This window comes from Orcinus orca, chromosome 13, assembly GCF_937001465.1.
Source record: "Orcinus orca chromosome 13, mOrcOrc1.1, whole genome shotgun sequence".
NCBI lineage: Eukaryota > Metazoa > Chordata > Mammalia > Artiodactyla > Delphinidae > Orcinus > Orcinus orca.
The window spans coordinates 13,092,967-13,117,822 of NC_064571.1; the positions used below are offsets into that span (position 1 = coordinate 13,092,967).

Consider the following 24,856-nt stretch of genomic DNA (forward strand, 5'->3'; position numbering starts at 1 on the left):
TCCATAGAGTTTACCATTGCATTTATTATCACACTGTGCTTTAATTGTTTACATTTTGCCTCTCCAGCTACATTTGGAGCTTCTTTATCCCTATAAATATTTATCCCAATAAATATTTGTAGGAGGAGTTGGACTGGTCTGGGATAGGGTTAAATTGAATTAAACTGAGTTGAAATGAACCGAAATGACACTGGGAAAAAAGAGTAGGACATTCCTGCGGCAACAAGGCTGAGCGTTACGCTGATTTCCTCATCAAGGGTCTCCCCAGAAACCCACCACCTCCAGAATGTCTCCCCAGTTCCCCAGCCACGGCGCCCCTCTCCCACCAGGCAGGTCCTCATTGCTTCTTGTGGAACAAAGCCGGCGCCGGCTCATTGCTGGGTTCAGCCATGACCTGCATGGGCTGGTTGTTCAGGGCGGCCTCCCGCATCTTGTGGTACATGAACTCGTTCTGTCGGAACATGCGCAGCTCCATCTCCGTCTGCATCCGCATGGCCTGTGGGACGCGGATACACCGAAAACAGTGAGGACAAACCCCCAGGATGTGTTGGTTTCTGACCTACCTTGGCCCTTTTGGAAATGACAGACTATGGGGTAAGTGGCTCCCAGCCACTGAGATTCAACTGTACCTCCCCAGAGGACACACACACACACTCATACACTGCGAGTCTAATGTCCTGGCCGTGGACTCCATTTGTTGGGAAGAGGGAGTCAGACCCCTGAGAGAGTAGCTTGAGGGAATGCTCTCAGCAGAGAATGTTTGTTCTTAGGAACTGCTAGGTGGGGAACTGGATTTGAACCCTGGTTCCTGAACTTAAGTCCCATCAACACTGTGGGACATCAGGCAAGTGACTTAATCCCTTCAGCCCTCAGTTTCCTCATACACGAAATGGGTGAGATTCCCTTGTACTTTACAACGGCCGGGAAGATTACTATTTCTATGTGACACACAGAAAAACCCTCATTCTCCCGTATGTTAATTCAAGAAATATTTATCAAGGGCCAGGCTTCGTTGAGGGGCTGAGGTTAGAGCAGTGAATACAATGACAAACACTTGTATTTGACAAGCTTAATGTACTGACATACATTCTATGACACCAAAGTCTGTCCTCTTTCCCTGTACTACTGCCTGAGGACAGTCCTCTGAACCCCGTCACTTTCAAATAAATCAGCCCTCGAAGCACAAAGCCAGCCAGCAGCTATGAAGAGCATGCCACTCACCAGACACTGTTGAGCGCTTTTCACACATCAGTTCATTGACCCTTTGCCGCAATCTTACCCTTTTGTCTCCATTTTTCTGATGAGAAGACTGAGGCCCACACAGTCAATATTTGTAGCCACAAAGCTGGAAAGTGGTCAAACCGGAATTGGATCCCAGCAGTCTGGTCCCAGAGCCTGTGCTCCCTGACTCTACTCCATGTGGCACGTTTTCTAATGTACGTGCTACACACACATGCACACCATTAGGTTTTCTCGGTCCAGGCCTGGAGCATCCCAGCGTTCAAGCCTCAATGTTGCCGTCCACTCGCTTTGTGACCAAGGACAGGTTACTCCCCTTCTCTGGGCCTCAGTTTGCTCAGATATAAAACAAGGGGAGTGGACTAAGCATTTCTGAATTCCCTTCTGGCCTAGCAGGCAATCTAGGGTCTTTCCAAAAGCAGAGTCTAGCCCTCAGCTTCCATCTTCAGAGAGCCCAGACTCGCCCCAAGAAGCCACTTGCCTCTAAGTCCTTGGTGATGGGGTGGGAGGGTCCGTGTGTCACCAGGAGAATGGCGTAGGCTTTGCAGATCATGCCGTGCCCCACCTCAATGTTGCCAGCGTGCCAGTTGGTCAGCCCTGCCCGCATGATGGCCATGCCCAGCTGGGCATTGTTGGGGTGATACAGCTTCCTGCAGGGGCAGAGCGAGTAATGATGACACATATTCCCAACCTACCTTTTATCTGCACAACATTTGACAACTTATAAAGTGACCTCACTGATGAAGTCCATATACTCTCCCACCAGCGCTGTGAGGCGTCAACCATCAGGGGAGACTAGGGCACACAGAGATGCACTGAGATGCCAAACACCCCACGCAGTGAGGCTGCAAGAGCTGAGACTCCGACCTAGCTACTGAGCCAAGTCCTAATGGGGAAACGGGGTCAGGATTGTACTTGGAACTTGAGTACAAGGAGCTGGGAGCCTTCAGCCCTCCTTTGAACGGGCTAGGAAGTTCAGGGGAAAAAATATAATTCGAATGTCCTTCTCGGGACAGGGTTGTATCTTCACCTCCTTGGCACTCTCTTAACAGGACTTCCTTTTCGCATGGTGCACAGTTTTCCCAGATTTTGTTTATGAGTAACATCCACTCAAAAAAATGCAACTTTCTTACGCCAACATATTCATTTGGCCAGAAATACAAATTCACATGCCCATGTGGACACATAAGGCAAGAGAGGACATTAGCAGAGGGAAGGCAAAGGAGCTGCCTTTTACAATTTATAAGCAAGAATGGCTGACACCTCTTTTTTTTTTTGCACCTTGCTGTGCAGCATGTGGGATCTTAGTTCCCAAACCAGGGATGGAACCCATGCCCCCTGCAGTGGAAGCGAGGAGTCTCAACCACTGGACCACCAGGGAAGTCCCTCTTTTTTTTTTTTTTAAATAAAATCTAAAGCTGACAAGATTGCCTCTGTTGATTGTTAGGGGGGAGAAACTTTTCTAAGCACTTAAAGTCAAGCCAGATTTAGCCTTAAGGAAACCACAAGCAGAAGATGCCTCCCAAATGACAGACAAGCTGGAGGATTTGGGGAAGACCGGGGATGACAAATAGATTTCATCTCAGGTATCAAATCTGATTATTTGGACATTATTGCTCAGAACTCCACGATACAAAGACTCAGTTATAAAGAGGACAGGTATCAATTACTGATGCCTGCTGTGGGCGCAGGAGGGAGAGGTAGTGATATGCATGCCATCTCTTTGCCATCCCTGGAATAGACACGTTTCCAGGAGACTACCTGAGACCCAGGATCGTCACCTACATATAGCCATCCACCATCCTCCTGGCGTAGTGTGAGGCCTCCTCAAAGGCCTGCAGGTAGGAGAGGACCTCGGAAACGGTGCTCAACAGCCGCAGCGTGTAGATGTTGGTGTCGGCAAACACTGGCTCCTGCTTCTGCAGGCACTCCCGGCATAACTTCACAACCTAGGAGACACAGGCCCTGTCTGTTACCCCTGCACCAGAGCACATGCTTGACTCACATATGGGAGCATCACGCTGGCATTGGACACTCACTCTTCGAAGCTTGAGGAAACTACCGGCAGAGAAGGGAAAGCACAAGTTTGTGATCTGAATAGCAAAATGGCCCTGTTTGGCTAAGATGTAGGGATGGCAAGGGTAACAGTGGGAGACACAGCTGACACGGCAGAATGAGGAGTTATCATAGAAGTCAGCAGGGAGTTATGAAAGCCATGTTCATACATATATATGTACTTCTTCTCAGAACAACGCAATGAGGTAGGCACTACTAATATTCCCATTCTCCCAGACGAGGAAACTGAAGCACAGAGCGGCAAGTGCTTTGCCAAAGTTACACAGAAAGTGAGCAATGGAGCAAGTATTCAAATCAAGCAGTGGAGCTTTATCTTAACCATCATTCCCATGATTCTGCATCCTGGCTGTGCTCTGGAGTCATCTGGAGAGCTTTTATAAATCCCGATGTCTGAGTCCTACTCCAGACCAATTGAAACTGAATACCCGGGGGAGGGACCGTGGCATCCTTCACATCTGCCCCTGGGTGGCCCTTATGCACAGTGAGGTTGGACAGTCATGCCCTGCTCGAAGTGTACGGGAGGGATTGGCAGAGAGAGAGGCCAGGCGACCCATCAGGAGGAGGCCACATGGGTCCTGGTGAGGAAGAAGACGGGCCCGACCACAAGCGGCTTTATGGTCGGGCTTTTCCAACTGATTCATGTGTAGACGTATCTTCAGTTACACCCTACAGAGTCAGATGGTCTCTAGATTTTAGTGGTTCACAGTTCTCCCCTCCTTCCCTTGCCACTCTCACGGGAGAAATGTCACACAATTCTTTCCATTTCAAATGCGTGGAAACCAGTTTTCTCTGAGACTCTCCCAGAGGCCCATGAGGCAGCTGGGTAGGGGCGTGGCAAACTGTGAGCTAGCAAACAATCCTTCCTGAAGACAATCCTTGTAAGCCCATGGGCAGCGTCCAGCCCTGCACCCGACCCTACCAAGCTTGAGCAGAGAAGAGGACAAACGAAGAAGACGACAGAGGAATGGAATCCGGAGCTCCAGCTCCTACCGCGAGCCTCTGCCATAGATTTTCCGTACTGTACAGCAACACTTTGTTCATGGGACTCTCTCCCCGCAACCTGACAGAACTCCCGGGAGGCAAGGAGCATGTCGTGTGTTGGTCACCCCAGTAAGGGCTCAAAAGTGGGCAAAGAATGAGTGAGGAAAGGAGGCGAATGAAGATCAGAGAAAAGCAGATAGAAACGAACAGAAATTAATCTCCCACCTTGCCATGCCCTAGTGCCATCCAAACCTAGCTACCAAATTGTCTAAAGAGCTTGGGGGAAAAAATACTGATTCATGGTCCCTGTGTTCTGTTGCAGACTAGACGAATCACACCTTAGGGGGTAAGACACGGGAATCTGTACTTCCAACAAGCTGCCTTTGTGAATTCAGTGCAGGCACGTGCTCTGCAGGTCAGTGTTGGCCATGGGTCTCAACTCTAGGTGCCTGTTGAAATCACTCGGGAGCTTTACAAATCTTGATGTCTGGGTCCCACTCCTAGAGGTTCTGGAGGAATTGTCCTGAGCATCAGGATTTTTTCAATGATTCTTGTGTACAGCCAGTTGAGAACGCCTGGTGTTTCTAGAGCCAGGGTTGAATGCACAGTTAGTAGATCTGGACACTGTAGCCAGGACGCGAGAAAGCAAGACACCCACTGCCATTTCCATTCCTCCATCCCTGATATCACAGACACCCCCAGCCCCAGGACATTTGTCAGGCTGCCTGTGCTCTCCTCAAACCCAGTTTCAGTGAGTTGCCGATGCAGGGGACACGGGTTCGTGCCCCGGACCGGGAAGATCCCGCATGCCGTGAAGCGGCTGGGCCCGTGAGCCATGGCCGCTGAGCCTGCGCATCCGGAGCCTGTGCTCCGTAACGGGAGAGGCCACAACAAGGAGAGGCCCACGTACCGCAAAAAAAGAAAAATGAATTCTTACCTCGTGGTACAAACCCTCAGAGCGAGCCTTGTCAATGTTTTCGAGCGTATCCTTGGAGAACTGTATCATCTCCTTCACCACCTCCTGAGAGGGCTGGGAAAGGGAGGGACATTCAGTTGGAGACCCCCTTGTGAGGCAACCCACTGCATCTTTGAACAGCTGCCCCCTTTGACATTCACTGTAGTACAAGATTAATGCCTTCTTCATTGAATGCTTCAGTTCTGTAAATGCCATGCAAGGTCCCTATAGCTCAGGACTTCCCTGGTGGTCCAGTGGTTGAGGACAGAGGCCGGGGACTTGACCAAAAAATATCATACTCCAGTTTGCCGTTGGAGCTCATTAAAGAGGGCCCTGTGGCTATGGGCTGTCAACCCTTCCAAGTGTCTCTGCAACCAGTCCCTATTTCCCTGTCTAGACCAAAAGGATATCCATGAGAGAACTTGTCAGCCGTGAAATCTAGACCTACCAGGCTCCCTATGTTTGCCTAAGCAGTCTAGTGATCTTGTAAAAAAAAAAAAAATGAGGTTTTGATATTTGAGGTACCATAATTAAGAAGCCAGTTCCCGTGAAGCCACGATAATTTTGAAGAAAAAGTGCCAAATTTCTCAAAGACCAAAGGAAAAGTTTGCTTGCTATGTTTATCCATATCAGAAGCTCTTTTCTGGGGGGACTTCCCTGGCGGTTCAGTGGTTAAAACTCCTCGTTTCCACTGCAGCGGGCACAGGTTCGATCCCTGGTCAGGGAACTAAGATCCCGTGTACCACGTGGCAAAAAAAACCCCAAGAAACTAAAGAGCAAAAAAAAAAAAAAAAAAAAACTAAAGAAAGAGAAGTTTTTTTCTGAAAAAAAGATTTTTTTTTTTTGCTTGGGCAAATCTAACTTTTTTCCAAAATAAAAATACCTTTATTATTTATTCTGACTGTAAAATTAACATATGCAAACTGTAAAAAATTAAAACATTATGAAAAAGTACGGAGAAAACAGTAGAAATGCCCAGAACCCACACGAAGATGGACACAGCACGTTGAGGAGTATTTTCCAGTGAGTATACAGAGGAAAAATATTTAAACTATGTAACAACTGGTACAGGAAAGGCACCGACCTATCAAAGGCACAGACACATCAACAAAGAGTATGTCTGTATGACTGTATCAGTGTGTTCTGGCTGAATTGCAGTCCTGCATGTACACACATGCATGAGGGTGTATATGTCAATAGCATCAATCTTTTTCTAACTGGAATAATAACATATTTCTGTCTATTGCCTACTTTTTTTCACTCAGTAGATTGTGGATATTTTCGCATATAAATATAAAAATACCTATATCGCCTTTTTAGTAACTAGAGTTTTCCACTGTACAAAACTAGAACAATTTAATCAGTTCTCTGGTCGTCCAATTTTTTCACCACAAAGAATCGGGATCAACAGCTGTGTTTATATCTGCTGCTCACATTATTTTGTGAGGTCACCATCACTAAACTACCAAAAAGTTACAGGAGAATGGGCATCTGTTCCCTTAAAAATACAGCCCCCTAATACGTGGAGATCAAGGGTCTTCCCTCAGGCTCCCAGCCTGTCTTGAGCCAGTTCCACAGTGTCCATCTTGTAATAGGAGAACCCGAACCCAGGACAGCTTGCCTCAGGGTCGAGATCACTTAAGGAAGTGGGATTATATTTATGCTTCTCCCCACTTCACCTACTTTGGCTTCTGCAGAGTTCTTGATCATCCCTAAAATTCTGACTACCTTCCTTTCCATATCCTTCTGTATCTGGGCCTCCCTGCAATTCTTCTGTATTTGTTTCTGTACTTGTCTCACAGCCCGGCTCCAGCATCTGATGCATCCATCAATGCTCTGAGTTCTTCTGGCAGGTCTCACTCCTGACTTAACTTTCACCTTGACCTTTGATTTGTCTGAGATTCCTGGCTTCTGGCTGCCTTCCTGCCTGACGACCCGAATGTTGGCTTCCCACCCGAGCGCTACTCAGCATTCTGCTAGTTAGCAGACCATGCCTTGGTCCCAAGACCAGTCATTTCAGCGTGCGTCTGCTTTCCTTAGCCCGTTGGAATCAAGCACATTAGTGAGAGGAGTCCATATCTTGCCTGGTTGTGTAGAGTTCTATGACTGGTGGTTCGGAGGTATGTCACCCATCCATCAAACGTACATCTTTAGTTTCACCTATAGGTTGTTGCCCAAGTGTTGGCTCATAAAATCACACTAGTCTCCAACCCACTGTACGTTCCATTGTCTTTAAAACTCAAAATACTTAGTGAATCTAAGCTGTTAGGTGTTAATGAAAGCCTTGCTCAGTTTGATGTTGTAAGGAAGAGTGTTACTTTAAGCTCTGGAAGGGAATTAAATTTTTTCAAGGAGGCAACTGCCAATGTTCTCAAAACAACCTGGCTGAAAGGTTGTTAACTGACACATGCAACATGGGATAAAGCTATTCGGAGAAGGGAAATGGGCGGTTCCACTTGGCTCCCTTTTCGGAGTAAAGGCAGGAAAACCTGATCTGCAGATAGGACGTAAGGAAGCCCACAGAGAGAGGCTCCCCTCTCGAGGAGCACACCACAACTAATAGAAAACAGGGAGGAAGAGAAAGGAACCGGAGGAGAGGGGTAGAAGCCAGAGGAGGAATCAAAAGAGGAGGGGAAGGAAAGAGGGACATTAGCTCCCCAACCTTGAGAAACTGGAACATTCCTATTGTAAAAACCATAGCTGAAGGCTGGAGAGAGAGAGAGAGAGAGAGAGAGAACCAAACAGCCTAAACAAGGAGGGTCCAAAGCTACAATCGGGGGAAATTGGTGTTATGTTCTCATTTTTAAAAAATTTGGTTTTTATTTTTATGCAGGTCTATATGTGTATGTTTTTATTATATTTATTTAGTTATTTATAATATATACATAGGAGTCAGAAACAATTTTGATGCCAATTTAAGGTTTGAAGATGAGTCACAAAGGCTGGTGTATAGAAAGGAGCTTGTCAGGCTGGGATAAAGCATTATTTAAATGAAGAAAGAAGAGCAACTGTGATGACATCGTAGATAGAAAAGCTTGAAGGAACTGTTAATAAGTTAGTCCAATGCTCCACTTTACAGATGAGGAAACTGAGACCCACAAGGAAGAGACGTGCCCAAGCTCAGACATTCAGGGTCACAGCCAGAACTAGAACACAGGCCTCCTAATTCTCCAGTATTCTTTCCACTACAATATAATGCCTTTTTATTATGCCTTCAGATGCACTTGCCTTTAAAAAGTTATACTCAATTTTTTTTTCTGCTTACTTGTTTTGGTTGAGTCATTTTAATTTTGAGTTATTTCTTTATTTTAACAGAGAAACCCAATGTGATATAAAAATAATAGACAGTTTTCGCTTTGAATCAAGGTCGGTTCAAGCAGAAATCATCGATGTTTTTATATCAAGAGAGATGTCAGCTCTGCTAATTCAGACTGAAAGACGTGGGCATACAGTCACCAGCTGGTGAGCGTATCTAAAGTGAAGGGACAGGAGCTAACAGCCACACATCACCTATTTAACTATCGGAGTTGCCAGGTAAATATTGAAAAATTTAGAGAAATGACTACACAGTTGTTTCACTTAATTTCTGAAGGGAGAAAAGAGGGTCTGGCCTCTTTGAAAAATTAGGTAGTGGTGGAAGCAAGTTATGAAAAAAATACTCAGGGCCAGGCACCAGGAGGGAAGGCTGGCTGGCTTGCTGATAAGACACATATTATCCTGCAGGTTCTGGAAGGTCAGGGTGAGGGTGGACACAGTGGCTTATTCTTTTCTGTAGCTCCTGTGGTACTGTGTTCAGTGCCCCACACATAAGTGTCAATACACATTTCCTGGAAAACAGAACCTTTGATTCTGTGAAAATGGGGTTGTTCCTATAAGGCACACATTCCTGCTTTGTATCCTGCCTGGGAGGGATGACTCTCAACTTCTCCACACTAGGCATCGTTGATCCACTGGTTACAGATTCTTCCTCCTACTTCTGTCTGTTTGGAGACTGACTCTGCTTGCACACCCCGGTGGGGTGAGTGAATCTGTGTCAGGGCATGTGTCCCTTTTAATTGAAATAATTTAATAAATTTAATTTTCAGAAATGGTAGCATACACAGTGTTATGGATTGAATTTCATCCCCCCAAAATTAAATTTCTATGTTGCAGTCTTAACCCCCAGTACCTCAGAATCTGACCTTATTTAGAAATGGGGTCATTGCAGATGTAATTTGTTAAGATGAGGTCATACTCAAGTAGGGTGGGCCCTTAATCCAACAGCACTGGTGTTCTTAAAAAAACAATGCCAGGTGAAGAGAAAAAGACACATGAGGAGAAGACCATGTGAAAAGGCCCAGGGCCAGCTACAAGCCAAAGAAAGAGGCCTAGAACAGACACTTCTTTCACAGCCCTCAAAAGGAACCAGCCCTGCCAAGACCTTGATTTCAGATTTTAGCCTCCAGACCTGAGAAACAATACATTTCTATTGTAAGCCACCCAGTTTGGGGTACTGTGTTATGGCAGCCCTAGGAAACGAATTCATATGTCAATGTTCAGCCCCTTAACTCTTTTCCTTAAGAAATAGAGCTCAACTATTTACAATTACCAAGACATGGAAACAACCTAAATGTCCATCGACAGATGAATGGATAAAGAAGATGTGGTACAATGGAATATTACTCGGCCATAAAAAAGAATGAAATAATGTGATTTGCAGCTACATGGATGGACCTAGAGATTATCACACTAAGCAAAGTAAGTCAGAAAGAGAAAAACAAATACCATATGATACCACTTATATGTGGAATATAAAATGTGACACAAATGAACTTATCTATGAAACAGAAACAGACTCACAGACATAGAGATTTGTGGTTGCCAAGGGAGAGGGGGATGGGGGAGGGAAGTATTGGGAGTTTGAGACTAGCAGATGCAAATTATTACATGTAGAATGATAAACAACAAGGTCCTACTGTATAGAACAGGGAACTATATTCAAAATCCTGTAATAAATCATCATGGAAAAGAATATGAAGAAGAATATATATATGTATGTATAACTGAGTCACTTTGCTGTACACCAGAAACTAACACAACACTGTAAATCAGCTATACTTCAATTTTTAAAAATAATAAATAAAAAAAAAGAAAGAGAGCTCATTCCACGTCTGTACACAAAGATCTACCTCATTAGTTTATTTTCTTAACTTAAATATTTCCCTATTGGTGGTTATTTAGCTTTTTTCCAATATTTTGCTGTTCCCAACAATGCCATAATGTACTATCTCTTTACACATATATTCCTGTGCACATACGCAAGTATATCTGCAGGGTAAATTCTTAGAACTGCTTGGCCAAAGAGTAAAAAATATTATATATTGAGAGTAAAAATAAGTTAGTGGCAAAAGAAGCCTCGAATAGCCCGAAAATGAAAGAGAGGTGAATCAAGTGGGGGAACAGAGCTATCTGGACAGTAGCACTGACACCACTGGGTAATGAAGTCATTGAGAGGGGTCCCTCCATCTGAACCTAGAAGTCAGTTTTGCTTGTAGCCTTTGCTCTAACCAGAGACAAGTTTCTGCCCACACTTAGGATGCAGAAGTTAATTCAGAAGTATATTTGTATCTTAAATGCTCTGGTGAACTGCGAATTATATAGAAGTGCTGGGTTAGCCTCCCCGAGGAGAATGGCTCCCGGTTAAAAACCTACGTGTGATTTTTCAGACCTGACCATAGGCAATTCCAAAGGCTCTCCCTGGCAGGCCTCACGGGTGGGGGGAAAGCTGCCCTCCCCACAGGGGATTTGGTGCAGGGCCAGAGCACCGCAGTCTGTGAAGGGAGATGCAGCCAAGGACTAAGGTCCCCCGGCATGCTCTTCGCATATTTGCATTCCTGGCCCAGGTGCCTTCGTTCCTAAGTCTCTCTCTCTCTTTTTTTTTTTTTTTAATTGAAGTATAGTTGATTATCTGAGGTCTTGAGGTCTTCTTCAGGAGCCTCTACGAAGGCCTGCTTATTGTGAAGGGGGCGCTGGGGGACATCCCCCTTGGTAAGACTTCAGTGCTCAGTGGTCCCACCATCAATTAGGCAACAGTTACTCAGGAATTAAGCATATTAAGCAATCCAAACATTGCCCCATCTCCCCATTGCCCATTTCCATGGGACTAGGAATATCTTTGTGATAACCCGACAACAAATCTCTTTGCCCATCTGGTCTCTCTATATGGAATTCTCAGCATCACTCAACCTGCAAAGGGGCAAGAAGAGCAACTTAAATTTACTGAGTGTCTACTCTCTATGCCACTCATTTAGCGTCTACTCTCTATGTCACTCGTTTAGTGTCTACTCTCTATGCCACTCGTTTAGCGTCTACTCTCTATGCCACTCGTTTAGCGTCTACTCTCTATGCCACTCGTTTAGCGTCTACTCTCTATGCCACTCGTTTAGCGTCTACTCTCTATGCCTCTCCTTTAGTGTCTACTCTATGCCACTCCTTCAGCGTCTACTCTCTACGCCTCTCCTTCAGCGTCTACTCTCTACGCCTCTCCTTCAGCGTCTACTCTCTACGCCCCTCCTTCAGTGTCTACTCTCTACGCCCCTCCTTCAGTGTCTACTCTCTACGCCCCTCCTTCAGTGTCTACTCTCTACGCCCCTCCTTCAGTGTCTACTCTCTAAGCCTCTCCTTCAGTGTCTACTCTCTATGCCTCTCCCTTAGTGTCTACTCTCTATGCCTCTCCTTTTACATATATCATCTTGCTTAATCCTCATAACAACCCCTGTAGCAGGTGCCATCATTCCTATCTTACAAATGAGAAAACAGAGTAACTTCCCCAAAGTCAAACACCTGGCAAGCAGTGGTACCAGGACGCTAGCTGGGACCCATCTGCGTGCTCTGTCCACCAGGGCAGTGGCGCCTTGGTTAGCTGTGGAATCTGCCCTCGCCTGGCTCCTGGGGAAGATGCCCAGAAGCACCCCAGTGGTGGGGCTGCCTGTACCTTCGGGTCGTCTTTCACACCCAGGAAGAGGTCGTCCTTCAGCCCTTTCTGGCAGTGCTCACACGTACAGTCAAAGTAGTACTGCTTCTTCAGCTGCTTCTTGCGTTCTTCGCTGACGTTAAGGAAGTCGATATAGGACACGGTCAGCTCCTCTCCTTCTGAGATCTTGCCCAGGGCCCGGAGTTCAATTCTGGAGCAGGGTAAAGGAGAAGAGTCCATCAGATCCGGGGTGGGATGTACGCTCTTCATGGTTTCAAGAAGTTGAGTCTCAAAGACAACGACCTCCACTAACACTGAGAAAACTCCATTCCCCCCCAAAGGGGGAGATGTGGTGTAAAGGACAGTTTTCTGGAGAGTTCTACTCTACTCATTATAACAATCAAATCTGCTCCATTCAGCTAATTGCTCTGGAATCAGCTCAAATAGACTCCCAGTAGAGGTCTGGGCTCCATCATAAAAGCATACAAAGGTTCCACGCCTGCAGTTCTCCCAGTGCATTTAGCTACTGATGGTCTGTAACAAAGGAATGGAGAAATAATAAGGCAAAAACTCCAAACAAGAGAAGCCTTGATAGTCATTTCTGGTTAGTTTGGAGACTGCTTCTCTCAGAAACACGCACATTCAGTTACCCAGAAGCTTGGCCCGTTCTGTGTCTAATTATAAGCCCCCTCTTACCTTAACCTTTGGTCCAATGGCTCAGACCTAATTTATGTGAGGAGACTTATGCCTGGAGATCTCTGAGGCAAAGCCCACTGCATTGTTCACTTTTGTGTTTATTGGGGGACATGGCTTTGGGGTTGAAGGTGGTTAGCGAGAGCAGATGACATTGCAACCCCCTTCCAGCCTAGACCTGACCCTCCAATTACCTACAGCACTACACACCTCACCATGTGATAGATACAGAATGTACTGAAGACAAAATCCCACTGCACAACTGACACCCAGCTAAGCCAAACTAGCTGAGACCAGCCTGTGGGCCTCTCAGCCATGCATCTTCCACCCAGGAGTCCAGAAACTACAGAAAGAGTGGTGAGCCTGGCAAGCTGGATCCTAAGCTATGCTCCTGTATCCCTACAACATCAGGGGGCCTCCCTGCCCAGAGGGAACCCATCACCCAGAGAGTGAGGGGCAGGATGCAGAGGGCTGGGAAAGCATCTACAGAGAAGTCCATGGTCATTTCCTTTACCTCCCAGAGAGGCTGATTCAGATGCCACGTGAAAGGCAGGAGAAGATTCCAGCACCAGAGAAAGGTCCCAGTCAGAGGGAGCCCCTTCCACGTGCTCAGAGGTGACAGCCAAGCGAGGAACAGCAGTGACTTGCATGTCCAGGCCCCTGAGGTGACCACTTAAGGTTAAAGAACCTTCTCTCAAAGTGGGGTACACTGCCTTGCCCAATATATGTGATAATATAGGATAAGTAAGCAATTCTGCTCCCACTAGCCCTTTCACAGAGGCAGCTCACTATATTGACATGTCCTCGTTCAACAGTAAATCAGTGGCCAGTTGAGTTGGCCAGTAGCTTTGCTTCGCACCAAGGTTAATCCAATTCTCACAAGGTCTCAGAGTATCTCAAATTATTTCAATGATATGAGAGAGTTTTCAAAACCAAATTAATGTGAAGTCACTTAGGTGTAAGAAATGCACATTATATGCCCCACTCTACCTAACCTGGCACTGGGAATCAGGGGAGGAATAGTGACCACTATTCTGTTTTGGATCCCAGACCTCTTCCATCTCTAATGCTCTGCAGTTCTACAGTTCAGCCAATTGAGCCACAAGTAGGCAACTTAAGTATTTCTTGTAGAGAGGTCAGGAGCAGAGTCCAGGGCCACAGAGACTTAGAATTAGGAAGGTCCCTAGACACGCTCTCACCTTGACCTTTGCTCTACAAATGTAGAACCAAACACCCAGGAGATGATGTGACTCGTCCAAAGTCCCTCGCAACGCACATCAACACAGACTCAGGTGCACCGACCACTCCTACCCCTGCCCTCCCAAGGCCCAAACTTCCACACAGCATTTTGTTGTTAATCCGAAGATCATTTCAAGTACTTTCAAGCCCACCTTGAGAAAAAGGCCCACTGGGGCTGTGGAGTTGTCATTAAGAAAAGTCCGAAGTAAAATCTAATCTAAACCACTAATTCATAGTTGGCCAGAAGCAATAAAGAGAATGCTATGAATAAATATTTATCAAAAACATCACAGTTATGGGTACCATTTTCAGAACCAGTCTGAGTGAGAAGTTGGAGGTTATAAACAAACACAGAGTTCTTGGGCTTCCCTGGTGGTGCAGTGGTTGAGAGTCTGCCTGCCGATGCAGGGGACACGGGTTCGTGTCCCGATCCGGGAAGATCCCACATGCCGCGGAGCAGCTGGGCCCATGAGCCATGGCCGCTGAGCCTGCGCGTCTGGAGCCTGTGCTCCGCAACGGGAGAGGCCACCACAGTGAGAGGCCCGCGTACCGCAAAAAAAAAAAAAAAAAACACAGAGTCCTTTAGTAGGTCAGTAATATCAACAGTGCTCATTTCACGATAAGCAGGGTTTAAAGGGAGAGTGTGGGTTTTTGCTAAGATGGTGTGGACTGGAAAGGACCTTCACGCTTTGAGGTTGGAGGAGAGAGAGAAATGAGGAGTAAGAGAGGGAAGCATAGGCACAGCAGGTAGTGGGTGGGTGAGGAACAAAATGATTAATATAAATGCATTAAACACACAGCATACAGCAAAGACAAGATTCTGGGGAGCAGAAGGACATTACGGACAGACAGCCAAGGAGTCTCGTGAAGGGGCAGCCCCAGCAAACCAGGCAAGTGAGGGAGATGGGTCAGAGCAGCAGGGATGTTTCCAAAGACTGACCCACCTCATCTGGGTGTGAAACATGGATTTCACTGCCTCATGACTGAAAAACAAAACAGACACCCAAATGGAAATCATTACCATTGGCTTATCCCGTATGGCTAGCAAGGGTGCACAGCACTCCAGGTTATGCCATCAAAGCTTTGGTCATCACAACCATCTCTATCCCAGCCGCTCCTAGCTGGGCTCCCTTGACAAGAGGCAGCCTGCTATAGTGGAAAGTGCACTGGATTTGGAATGAGAAGTTCTGGGTTCAAAGGGATTCAGCCCTGGACAAGTTGCTTCACTTCCCTGGGCCTCGGTATTCTCATCTGTAACCTGGTAATGAGACCGTCATGAGACAACGCATTTAAAAGTAGAGTGCTACAGTATTTTTCAATGGCAGGGCACAAAAAGTATGTGAACCATTCATGAAAGATGCTCCAGGTTGCCCAGTCCTGTTTGAGCGCCAAATCGTGGGCAAATTGGGCTTGGAGTACCCCTTCAGAGCCTTGGGGTTTTCTGAGTGGTACACCAATAAGGGCTTCAACTTAGAGTCCCCAGCTGTGTGGCCACCAAGAAGCAGCATCAGGCGATCTTTGGATGATTCAAACCCTGGCTCAGCTTTCTCTTCTACTGAAATAAACCTTCCTTCAGGCATTCTTTTCCAAAAGAATAAAATAAAAGTAGAGTGCTAAGAAAACACATGGGAGGCTATTATTGTCCCACTAACAAGCATCTTGGACAAATAAGGGTGGCCTCTTTGAATGTCTATTTCGGGAACAGTTTGAACTGTGTCTGGAGACCCATCACACAGGAAGTATGCAGAAGTTACTGGGGTTAGAATTGGGCTCCTAGCTCCGCGTCCCGTGTTCTTTGCACTATGGCAGGCAGCTAGACAGTGACTGCAGTCGCCTCTTGCACAACATCCACGAAGCTCGGGTACAATGTGGCTGCTTGAAATTAGTGGACGCGTGGAAGCCAGAGCGGGCACTGGTGACGATCTGAAGAAAGGGCCCCCGGGTTCTTGTGGCTGCTACATGTGGTGACAAGAAGAGCTCTGGGTCACCACCACTTAGGGGAATGGTGACCAGAAAGACCAGCCCCACATGTGAATCTGATCTTCTCTGCCAACCAGGGTAACTCCAGACACCAGCTCCTCTGGGGAGGATTCCATGAGGTCCAGGCCAGTGACCCCAAGAGGCTTACAAAGGGAAATACAAATGCTGCGGAAAGATAATCATCTGGGTGCAAAATGAACTGTCCTGTCTTGAGTGACTTTCTCAAGTGCTACTGTCATGCACGCCCTTGCTTCCAGAAATAGGAAGGAAGAGGGAAATCAGAGCCCTCGCTCTATTGGAACTTAAGCTTGACTCTTGGCTGAGAACCAGAAACCATTATCTTTGGGGGGAAGCCTGCTCCTTGTTGATGGCTTAGAGTCAGCTTGCACCTGTCATAAGAGCTCGTCTCTAAGAGCAAAAGAAATATTGTTTAGGCCTCATTCCCCCAAAGCCCCCCAGCCTAAGCCATGGACAACGAGGGGCTCATCCTGTTTGCTGACTCTTCTCCATTTGCGCTCCACCCCAAATTCCATTCTCTGCCCTTCTGTCCCCTGACCTGTGCCTTCCAGGGGGGCAGGGCTGACCTCTGAGGGCTTCATCACCCAGGTTCCTTGGCCCTCTGGCTTCTGGTTGGGGTTTGGCCCACGGGAGGAGATCAGAAGATGGGAGGAGAAAGAGGTTGGGGTATTTAGTCTCTTGGCTCTCCCTCTGCCACACCACGGTTCTAGCAGTGGCTGGTTTCTCTACAGGTACAGCCAAGCTGTTGGAGTGGCGGGGGTGGGCAGGGAGAAAGGGCCCCCTCCCATGGCTACAGCTCTCACCAGCTGCAAGAACCGTACTTCCTCCATTGCCCCTCCAGGTCAAAAGGTGGTAATGGTTTCATTCTGTCACTAGACCCTGGACATTTCACCATTCTTTGTCAATTTCTTCGACTCTACCCACACTTCCGTCAATTGTGCTTTTACTAACTTCTCTTAGGGTAACCCCTGCATGTGCCTTCTGACTTCTGCTGGGAACTTGACTGTTCCTGCCAAGCGCCTTCTCAGTTGATGATGTTCTGCAATGACCTCTAGATAGAAAATCTCAGGCTTCAAGTTCTAAATTATGTAGTAGTTAGAGGTTTATCTAACATATCTAGGCAACCTCAAGAAACATACAGAGACTCCAAAATTACTCACGTGGAATTCTTTGCCATCTTCCTCATTATGTTTCTCCTATTCACAATTATTCTAGAATAAAATTTCTATGTTCTGTCCATTTGGAGTCCATGCTAGCTCAGGTTCAACAGGTTACTTTTGGTTTAAATCAAGGGTAGAGACAATACCATAAGGTCTCCCCATCCCCAACATACCAACCCAAGTTGAAGACATACTCACTTGCCGTTGTTAAATATGACCGTGCAGTTGGGCCAACAGTCATGGTTCACCAGGCCCAGGTTGGGGAAGATGCCCACACCCACTGCCTGCAGGCCTCTCTGGTCACTGAGCGTGAAACCATTGCAGTTAATCTACCCAGGGGAAAAGAGGAGAGTCAGCTAACATAGACTTGGCGCAGAACACCCTCCAGCTGTTGAAAGTTTTTTAAAAAATAGAAAACCTGGTCTCATCCTGGAAATGCTTAGAGAGTCTGGAAACGAGACAGTCAGTCTCCTGTTCTCTGTGTGACTCCAAATGACCCTCAAGATTAGCACCGTGGGAGAGTCTCCTATTTGCTAAAATGCACCACCACCTTGAAAGTTTTGGGTAGCTGTATTCTAAAAAGGCCCAAAATGGGAATTCCCTGGTGGTTCAGTGGTTAGGACTCAGTGCTCTCACTGCTGGGGCCCCAGGTTCAATCCCTGGTCGGGCAATTAAGGTCCCACAAGCCGTGTGGCACAGTCAAAAAATAAAATAAAATAAAAAAATAAAAAGGCCCAAGATGGAAATGTTGGTTCTGAGAAGTTTCTCCTTTTTCCTGTATCTGGGTCTCACGAGTCTTCCCCAGCGTCTATCTTGGTTTCTCTCTCTGTGCCCTTCTCTGCTTTGCGTGTGTGTGTCTCCTCTGCTACCTTTGACTACTCTCAACTCCTATAACTATTCATAAAATAAAATTAACATCTGTTTTTTGTGTCTGGTGGATACCTTGTACTCCCTGTCCACAACTTTTAAATCTGATGAGTGCAACATTTATTTCTGAATGCCAGGCATATCAAATTGGTTACTGCTTATACGGCACCTGATTTCTTTCTTTTTCCTTAAAAAAAGTTATTTTTTTATAGAAATAGATTCCAAATGTCTGCTCTCAGGGTATAAAAAAATGTATAAGAATAAATATTACCTAGGATACATTAATATCTGCACACAAGTTTCTGCCAAATGTAAAAATCATATATATAAATACATGCTATCCATAATATTTATAACACAATATACATTTATTGATATATACTGATCTGTATAGCACATAGCTATTTGTTATTGATACTAGAGGACAGTCACTTTCTCCATCAATCTTATTGGTCATTCAGCAAGTACATGAAGTTAAGCCCGTCAGTACCACTAATAAGCTGTGTTACCTTGGGCAAATTTCTTTCTTCTCTGAGCTCTTATTTTCCCATCTGTAGGTTAAATAAGTTAGACTAGATGATCTTCATGGGTCCTTTCAGCTCTACGCCTTGGTGATTACAGCATCCTTGGCTGTAGTCCCCAGACCACCTTAGAGATACTCAAGATAGTCTATGACACCCATTCACACCAAGGCTGTGGAGCATAGAAACTCCACATGTGAGAGTAGAAACTCTGGCATCAGACAGACTGCTTCTAGACCTTCCTTGGACACCAGCTCACTGTGTGACCTTTGGCAGTCCTGTAACCTCTCTGGCCCTAGGCTTTCTGTTTTATAAAATAGGAATGTTAAAACCACGGACTTCATCTTGTTTTGTAAAGACTGCACAAAATAATATCTGGAAGGCTATGATGGTTATCTTTCTGTCAACTTGGCTGGGCTGTGGTGACCAGATATTTGGTTAAACATTATTCTGTATGTTTCTGTGAAGGTGTTTTTTGGATGAGATAAACATTTGAATTGGTAGACTTTGAGTAAAGCAGATTACCCTGCACAATGGAGATGGGCTCATACAATCAGTTGAAGGCCTTCACAGAACAGAGACTGACTGCCCCTGAGCAAGAAGGAATCCTGCCAGTGGACTGCCTTTGAACTTGAACCGCAATTCTTCTTTGGGTCTTCAGCCTGATGGCCTACCAGCAGCTCCCACCATCACAAGAGCCAGTTCATTAAAATAAATCTCCTTCCCTCTCTCTCTCTCTCTCTCTCCCCATATATAATATATATATGCTATCCATAATATAAAGCGTAGAGTATAATATACTATATATATATATGCATATACATGGACACACACGGTACATCCTTGTGGTTCTGTTTCTCTGGAGAACTCTCACTATTACAGAAGCACTGGCACATGGTGAGAGATGCTGCGTGTGATCATGCTACTGTTATCACAATAACCCCTTCCTCAGCCCACTCACCATCACCCCACAAGGGTCCGGGCCTGCCAGATGGGAGACATGCCCCCATAGCCCACGGCCTGAGACTGCTGACCCCCTGGGCTCCCACCCTGTCCTCCCGGACCCTCATGGCTTCAAGAGGCCTGGATAGGTTGCTCAAGGCAGTGCCCTCCAGAAAGCCCCTACTCTCCTCTCCCTGGTTGCCCATGATCAGCACATCAGATGTGGGAAAAGGAAGAGTCTTACTTCCAAAGTGACTGGTGGGCAAGAAGGGACAGTGACGGGGTCTTCGTTTTCAATGTGGAGAAGAGAAAATATAGGAAGTGCAGATGAACGAGAAGGTAAATCACCAGCAAAATCTACCGCTCAGAGCTAATGAGTAGTTTACGCTTGGGGTGCTGACTTCAGCCACGCAGGCGTGACCTCAGAGTAAAGGAAGACCAGAAGGAGAACTGGGTAAAAGTTCGTCACGTGAGGTCTCTTTCCCTCGTCCAGCACTTCTCTTGGCCTCCCCTTCCACACGGACCTGGCAGCATCTGGAAGGTCCTTCGTCGGACAATCCCAGGCGCCGGCCCAGCCCCAAGGCCACTTTGGGAGAAATCTTACCACGCCGAAGATCCGCGAGATGTACTGCATGCTGAACTGCTGGCTCTGGGGCGGCCAGTACTGCAGGAAAGTGTCCACGTCCCCCCGCAGCTCTTTCAGCGCCTCCTCCTCGAAGTGTTCCACGTGGCTCTGCAGGTCGTCCACGGGGACCAGGCAGCCCTCCGTGAGCCCGCCGCCCTCTCTCTCCACCCGCCACATGACGCGCGCCGCCAGCCTGCGCAGAGGGGCGGGGTTAGAGAGGCCTCGCTGCGCTCATTCATTCGACAAACGCTTGCTGAGAGTCTAGTACACGCCCGGCACAGGGTCGGGCCCAAGACACCGTTTTGAACTAGACGGATGGAATTTCTTGTAGCATGAAGCTTCTCAGAGTGGGGGAGACCTAAGTTGAAAAGATAATCTAAAGTACTGTTAAGTGCTATGCCCCAAATCAAACAGGGTGACCTGATAGGGAGCGGTTGGGGAAGGGGAAACCAAGGTGATGGGGGGAGGCTCGACAAGGCACCCCCTGGCTGCCAGCGGAGTGAACAAGCGCCCGCCCTGTGCAGATGGGGAAAGAGCAGCGAGTACAAAGGAACAGGGAAAGAGCTTGGCACGATTAGAAACAGCAAGGTGCTGGAGCTAGGGAGCAAGGAGAGGAAATCACATAAAGGTGGAGAGGTGGGCAGAAGCCAGGTCACGTGGGTCTGGGAAATCATGGAAGGGGCCTGGGGACACAGTGAGGTGCGGCAGCCTGGGTCTCTCCTGACTGTGCGGCTAAGATGAGCACTGGAGAAGGAGTCTGACGACTCCACTTCTTACTGTGTGACCCTGGGCAAGTCACTTGACCTCCCTGAACCTCTCCAGTGGCAAGTAAAGTGAGGATAATATGTATCCCCTGCCGTGCTAACCTGCAGAGTGTTGGTTCACAAACTGGCCCCCATCCACAGAGGGCAGGAAGAGAGGCAGACCACTCCAGATTGGTGGGTGTCAGTTTGAATCAGCAGGGGACTTACTTAGGAGGCTTGTCTTGGGCGGCCACAGATAAAAAGATCTTGGGGGCTTCCCTGGTGGCGCAGTGGTTGAGAGTCCGCCTGACGATGCAGGGGACACGGGTTCATGCCCCGGTCCGGGAAGATCCCACATGCCGCGGAGCGGCTGGGCCCGTGAGCCATGGCTGCTGAGCCTGCGCGTCCGGAGCCTGTGCTCCGCAACGGGAGAGGCCACAACAGTGAGAGGCCCGCGTACCGCAAAAAAAAGAAAAAGAAAAAAAAAAAAAGATCTTGGCCCCTGCCAGCCAAATTTTAGAGTTTATAAAGAGGCCTTTCCTGGGTTTGGTCATACCTTCCAGGTGATTTCAACACCACATTGCTATCTCAATGCCACATTCTTGGGCAGCTTCTGGGAGGCGGGGAAGGCAAGCGAGCACATTCCAAGGACAGGGGAGGGGATGAAGACCTGGGTCCAGCTTGCAGGTCAACCGGAAGTCGTGTCCTCTCAATGCCCTCCTCCAACACAGAGGTGTTTAGGAGACAAAGTGAGGTAGTGGATGTCGACATCATGTGTGAACTTATTCACATTCTTAATGATTAGATAGAGAGAAGGCAGAGAAGACAATCTAAGAGGGGAAACAGTATAAGCAAAGGCCCTGAGGCAGCCCCAAACGTGCATATGCAGGGAGCAGGGGCAAGAAAGGCCTCGTCTGGAAGGAGCAAAGGACTCTGGAGGAGAAGGGGGTTGGTTAACGTGGGACAAGAGGGAGGGCCCTAGAAAGCACAGAACTTTGTTTTTTGGGGAGTTTTTTTTTTTTTTTTTTACATCTTTGTTAGATTATAATTGCTTTACAATGTTGTGTTAGTTTCTGCTGTACAACAAAGTGAATCAGCTATATGTATACCTATATCCCCTCCCTCTTGGGCTTCCCTCCCACCCTCCCCATTCCACCCCTTTAGGTCGTCACAAAGCTGATCTCCCCGTGCTATACAGCATAGAAAGTACAGAACTTTGAGTATGAGACAGAGGGCCTTACTTCACTCTGAGGGCAGAGAAGGCCCACTTGTTAACCATTAGGCAGCCCATGCCCACAAGATAAAGCCTGTGACCAAGGGACACTTTGGTGGCTCTCTGCCACTCATTAATTTTTTGACACAGGCAGATCAATTTTTAAAAAGTAAACATTGGGGGGCTTCCCTGGTGGTGCAGTGGTTGAGAATCTGCCTGCCAATGCAGGGGACACGGGTTCGAGCCCTGGTCCAGGAAGATCCCACATGCTGAGGAGCAACTAAGCCCGTGCGCCACAACTACTGAGCCTGCGCTCTAGAGTCCACGAGCCACAACTGCTGAGCCCACGAGCCACAACTACTGAAGCCCGTGAGCCTAGAGCCTGTTCTCCGCAAGGAAGGAAGCCACGGCAATGAGAAGCCTGCGCACCGCAGCCAAGAGTAGCCCCCGCTCGCCGCGACTAGAGAAAGCCCGCGCACAGCAACGAAGATCCAACATGGCCAAAAGTAAATAAACAAATAAAATAAAATTTTTTTAAAAAATTAAACACTGGGGAGCCGCACGGAACAAGTCTGCAACCAGCTCCACCAGTGGAGATCCCCTCATAGATGGGCTTCCCAGACCAAGGGAGAGCACGGAAGAAGTGACCATATCCTGTCACTTTGGGACTCTTTCCTGATTTGCACTCATCCCAGCTTGCTTGGACCTGGGCATGCTGTCCCTGCCGCCATCCCCCGCCTGACATTTGGGAATCCCAGTCTCCACCCCGGGGCCCAGCTCTGACCTGATGTTCTCATTGGGCACCTTCCCGTATCTCTTGATGGCCGAACACTCGTTCTTGTGGTTCTGCCAAGCATCCTTCTGGCAGGTGCGGTCACAGTAATGGGCAAACTTGCACTGCCCGCAGCGGTGGAGCTTCTCCTGCCTCTTGAAGCAAGTGTGGCACACAACGTTCACAAGGCTGGAAATGGAGGGAGAAAACCTGTGATTGGAGGACACCACACTGGCTTTTGGGGGACTGGGGTTCGGGTACTGGCTGTCCTTGTCTTTCTAAGCTTCAGATTCTCATTTTTCAAAATAAGGGGCTTGGGTTTCCAAAGATCCCCTCTAGCTGTGGCTACGCTTCTGGCAGATATTTTTCAGTGAAACCAATGTAGGGAACTCTACTGTGCTCTTCATATAAGCCCTTCAATTTAATTCAGCAAGAGGTCGTAGAGTTACAACCTTTATGCGTTAGCCACCGGGAATACCACAAGTTGCTGGATGAACACTTGAACTTGGGATCACCATGCAGCATGAGCACCCACTATAATAGGGGGGCCTCAGGGTATTCCTGGATCACAACGGAGGAACCAAGGAAGTCTCCTAAGCCAAGGGAGTGGCTGGAAATTCCTCCCAATCCTCTTGCTAAAAGTCACTTGTCATTGGCACCGTGGCCCGGGAGAGGGCATACTATGCAACATATCCTTCTCATTGTTGAAATGGAATGTCCCTTTCCCCAAAGAATAAAAATATCGTAACTACTTACGATATGATGGGACATGAAACATGGCATGTTTTACACAAAATGAAGTCTACACGTTATGATGTATGTCATAGCTCTGCGTGTTTTGCAGGAGTAAAGATGGACAAGGTTACTCATGTCACAGATGTTATCTGATGTATTCTCCTGGCTCAGAGAGAGAGTGGAAGTGATGGGTGGCCAACTCCACAAACTGCTGTGTCCCCATCTGCTGTGAGGTGTGATGCTAGTAATTTGTTACTAGTCATAAAGTACTCAAGGGCATGAAAGGTTAGTGCTTATTTATAACTTACAGTAGATGCAAGGTTATTCCCATAATAATGTCTTCCTCTCTCCCTTGCATTCCCTTAAGCTTTCCCAACGAGAGAGGAAGAGTAGAATTACCCTGACATACTTACAGTTGCACAGAATCCGCAGCGCATCATAATTATGCCGCTACTGCTGCTTTGACCAGGAGAAGGCTGGGGACAGAGCCCCAAGATGCTGCAGTATAGATTTCACCCCAGTCTGGGTGATGGAGAGACCTTTACAGTCATGCATATAATCCCTTATGAGGCCTTGACTCAATGCAACTATCAGTTCAATAATATCTCACCTTCATATTGTCTCATGAGAGTCTTTACAATCACTTTGCTGTAATAAACGTTTAATTACTTTTCATGAAAAGAAAACGTGATCAATCTGAAATGATTTTTCTCCTAGTGAACACATAGTGGGTTCCAAAGGTTAACCACCAAAGTATTTTCTACGGGCTCACACACCTGTTTAAATCTCATTCCACAATTTTTTTAGGACCTAGAGTCAATTTTTAAAAGCTGGTGAAATCCAGGAAGTATTATGAGCTATCTCCTAATTTAGATCTCTTGAGATGAGGCTGACCTTTCTCTCCATCACCCCACCTACCATTAAGGCTTAGCCACGAGGCTGGAACTAGGAAGAAGGAAGAGGGTGGGTCTGATGCAGAGAGGGGTTCCTCCAACTTTAGTGTGTGTGCACATCTTCAGAGATCATGTGGTTCTAATTCAGCGGGTCTGGGGTGGGGCCTGAGATTCTGCATTTCTAACAAGCTCCCAGGTGATACTGATGCTGCAGCTTTAAGTAGCATGGATGTAGATATGAGAGATAACCTA

General features: G+C 47.1%; 1 protein-coding gene across 2 annotated transcripts in view; it reads right to left on the reverse strand.

The window, feature by feature from the left end:
• SMYD1 (SET and MYND domain containing 1) overlaps positions 1-24,856 on the reverse strand; it is a 47,602-nt gene continuing 22,746 nt past the window's right edge. For both annotated transcript variants that reach the window (XM_049695886.1, XM_049695887.1), the window contains 9 exons: positions 22,989-23,165; positions 20,228-20,441; positions 17,492-17,622; positions 15,080-15,118; positions 12,225-12,414; positions 5,234-5,326; positions 3,025-3,188; positions 1,721-1,889; positions 1-496 (listed from right to left, as the gene is read on the reverse strand). In XM_049695886.1, coding sequence (XP_049551843.1) covers positions 338-496; positions 1,721-1,889; positions 3,025-3,188; positions 5,234-5,326; positions 12,225-12,414; positions 15,080-15,118; positions 17,492-17,622; positions 20,228-20,441; positions 22,989-23,165 — 1,336 coding nt within the window. In that variant the 3' untranslated portion in view covers positions 1-337. The remainder of the gene's footprint in view (positions 497-1,720; positions 1,890-3,024; positions 3,189-5,233; positions 5,327-12,224; positions 12,415-15,079; positions 15,119-17,491; positions 17,623-20,227; positions 20,442-22,988; positions 23,166-24,856) is intronic.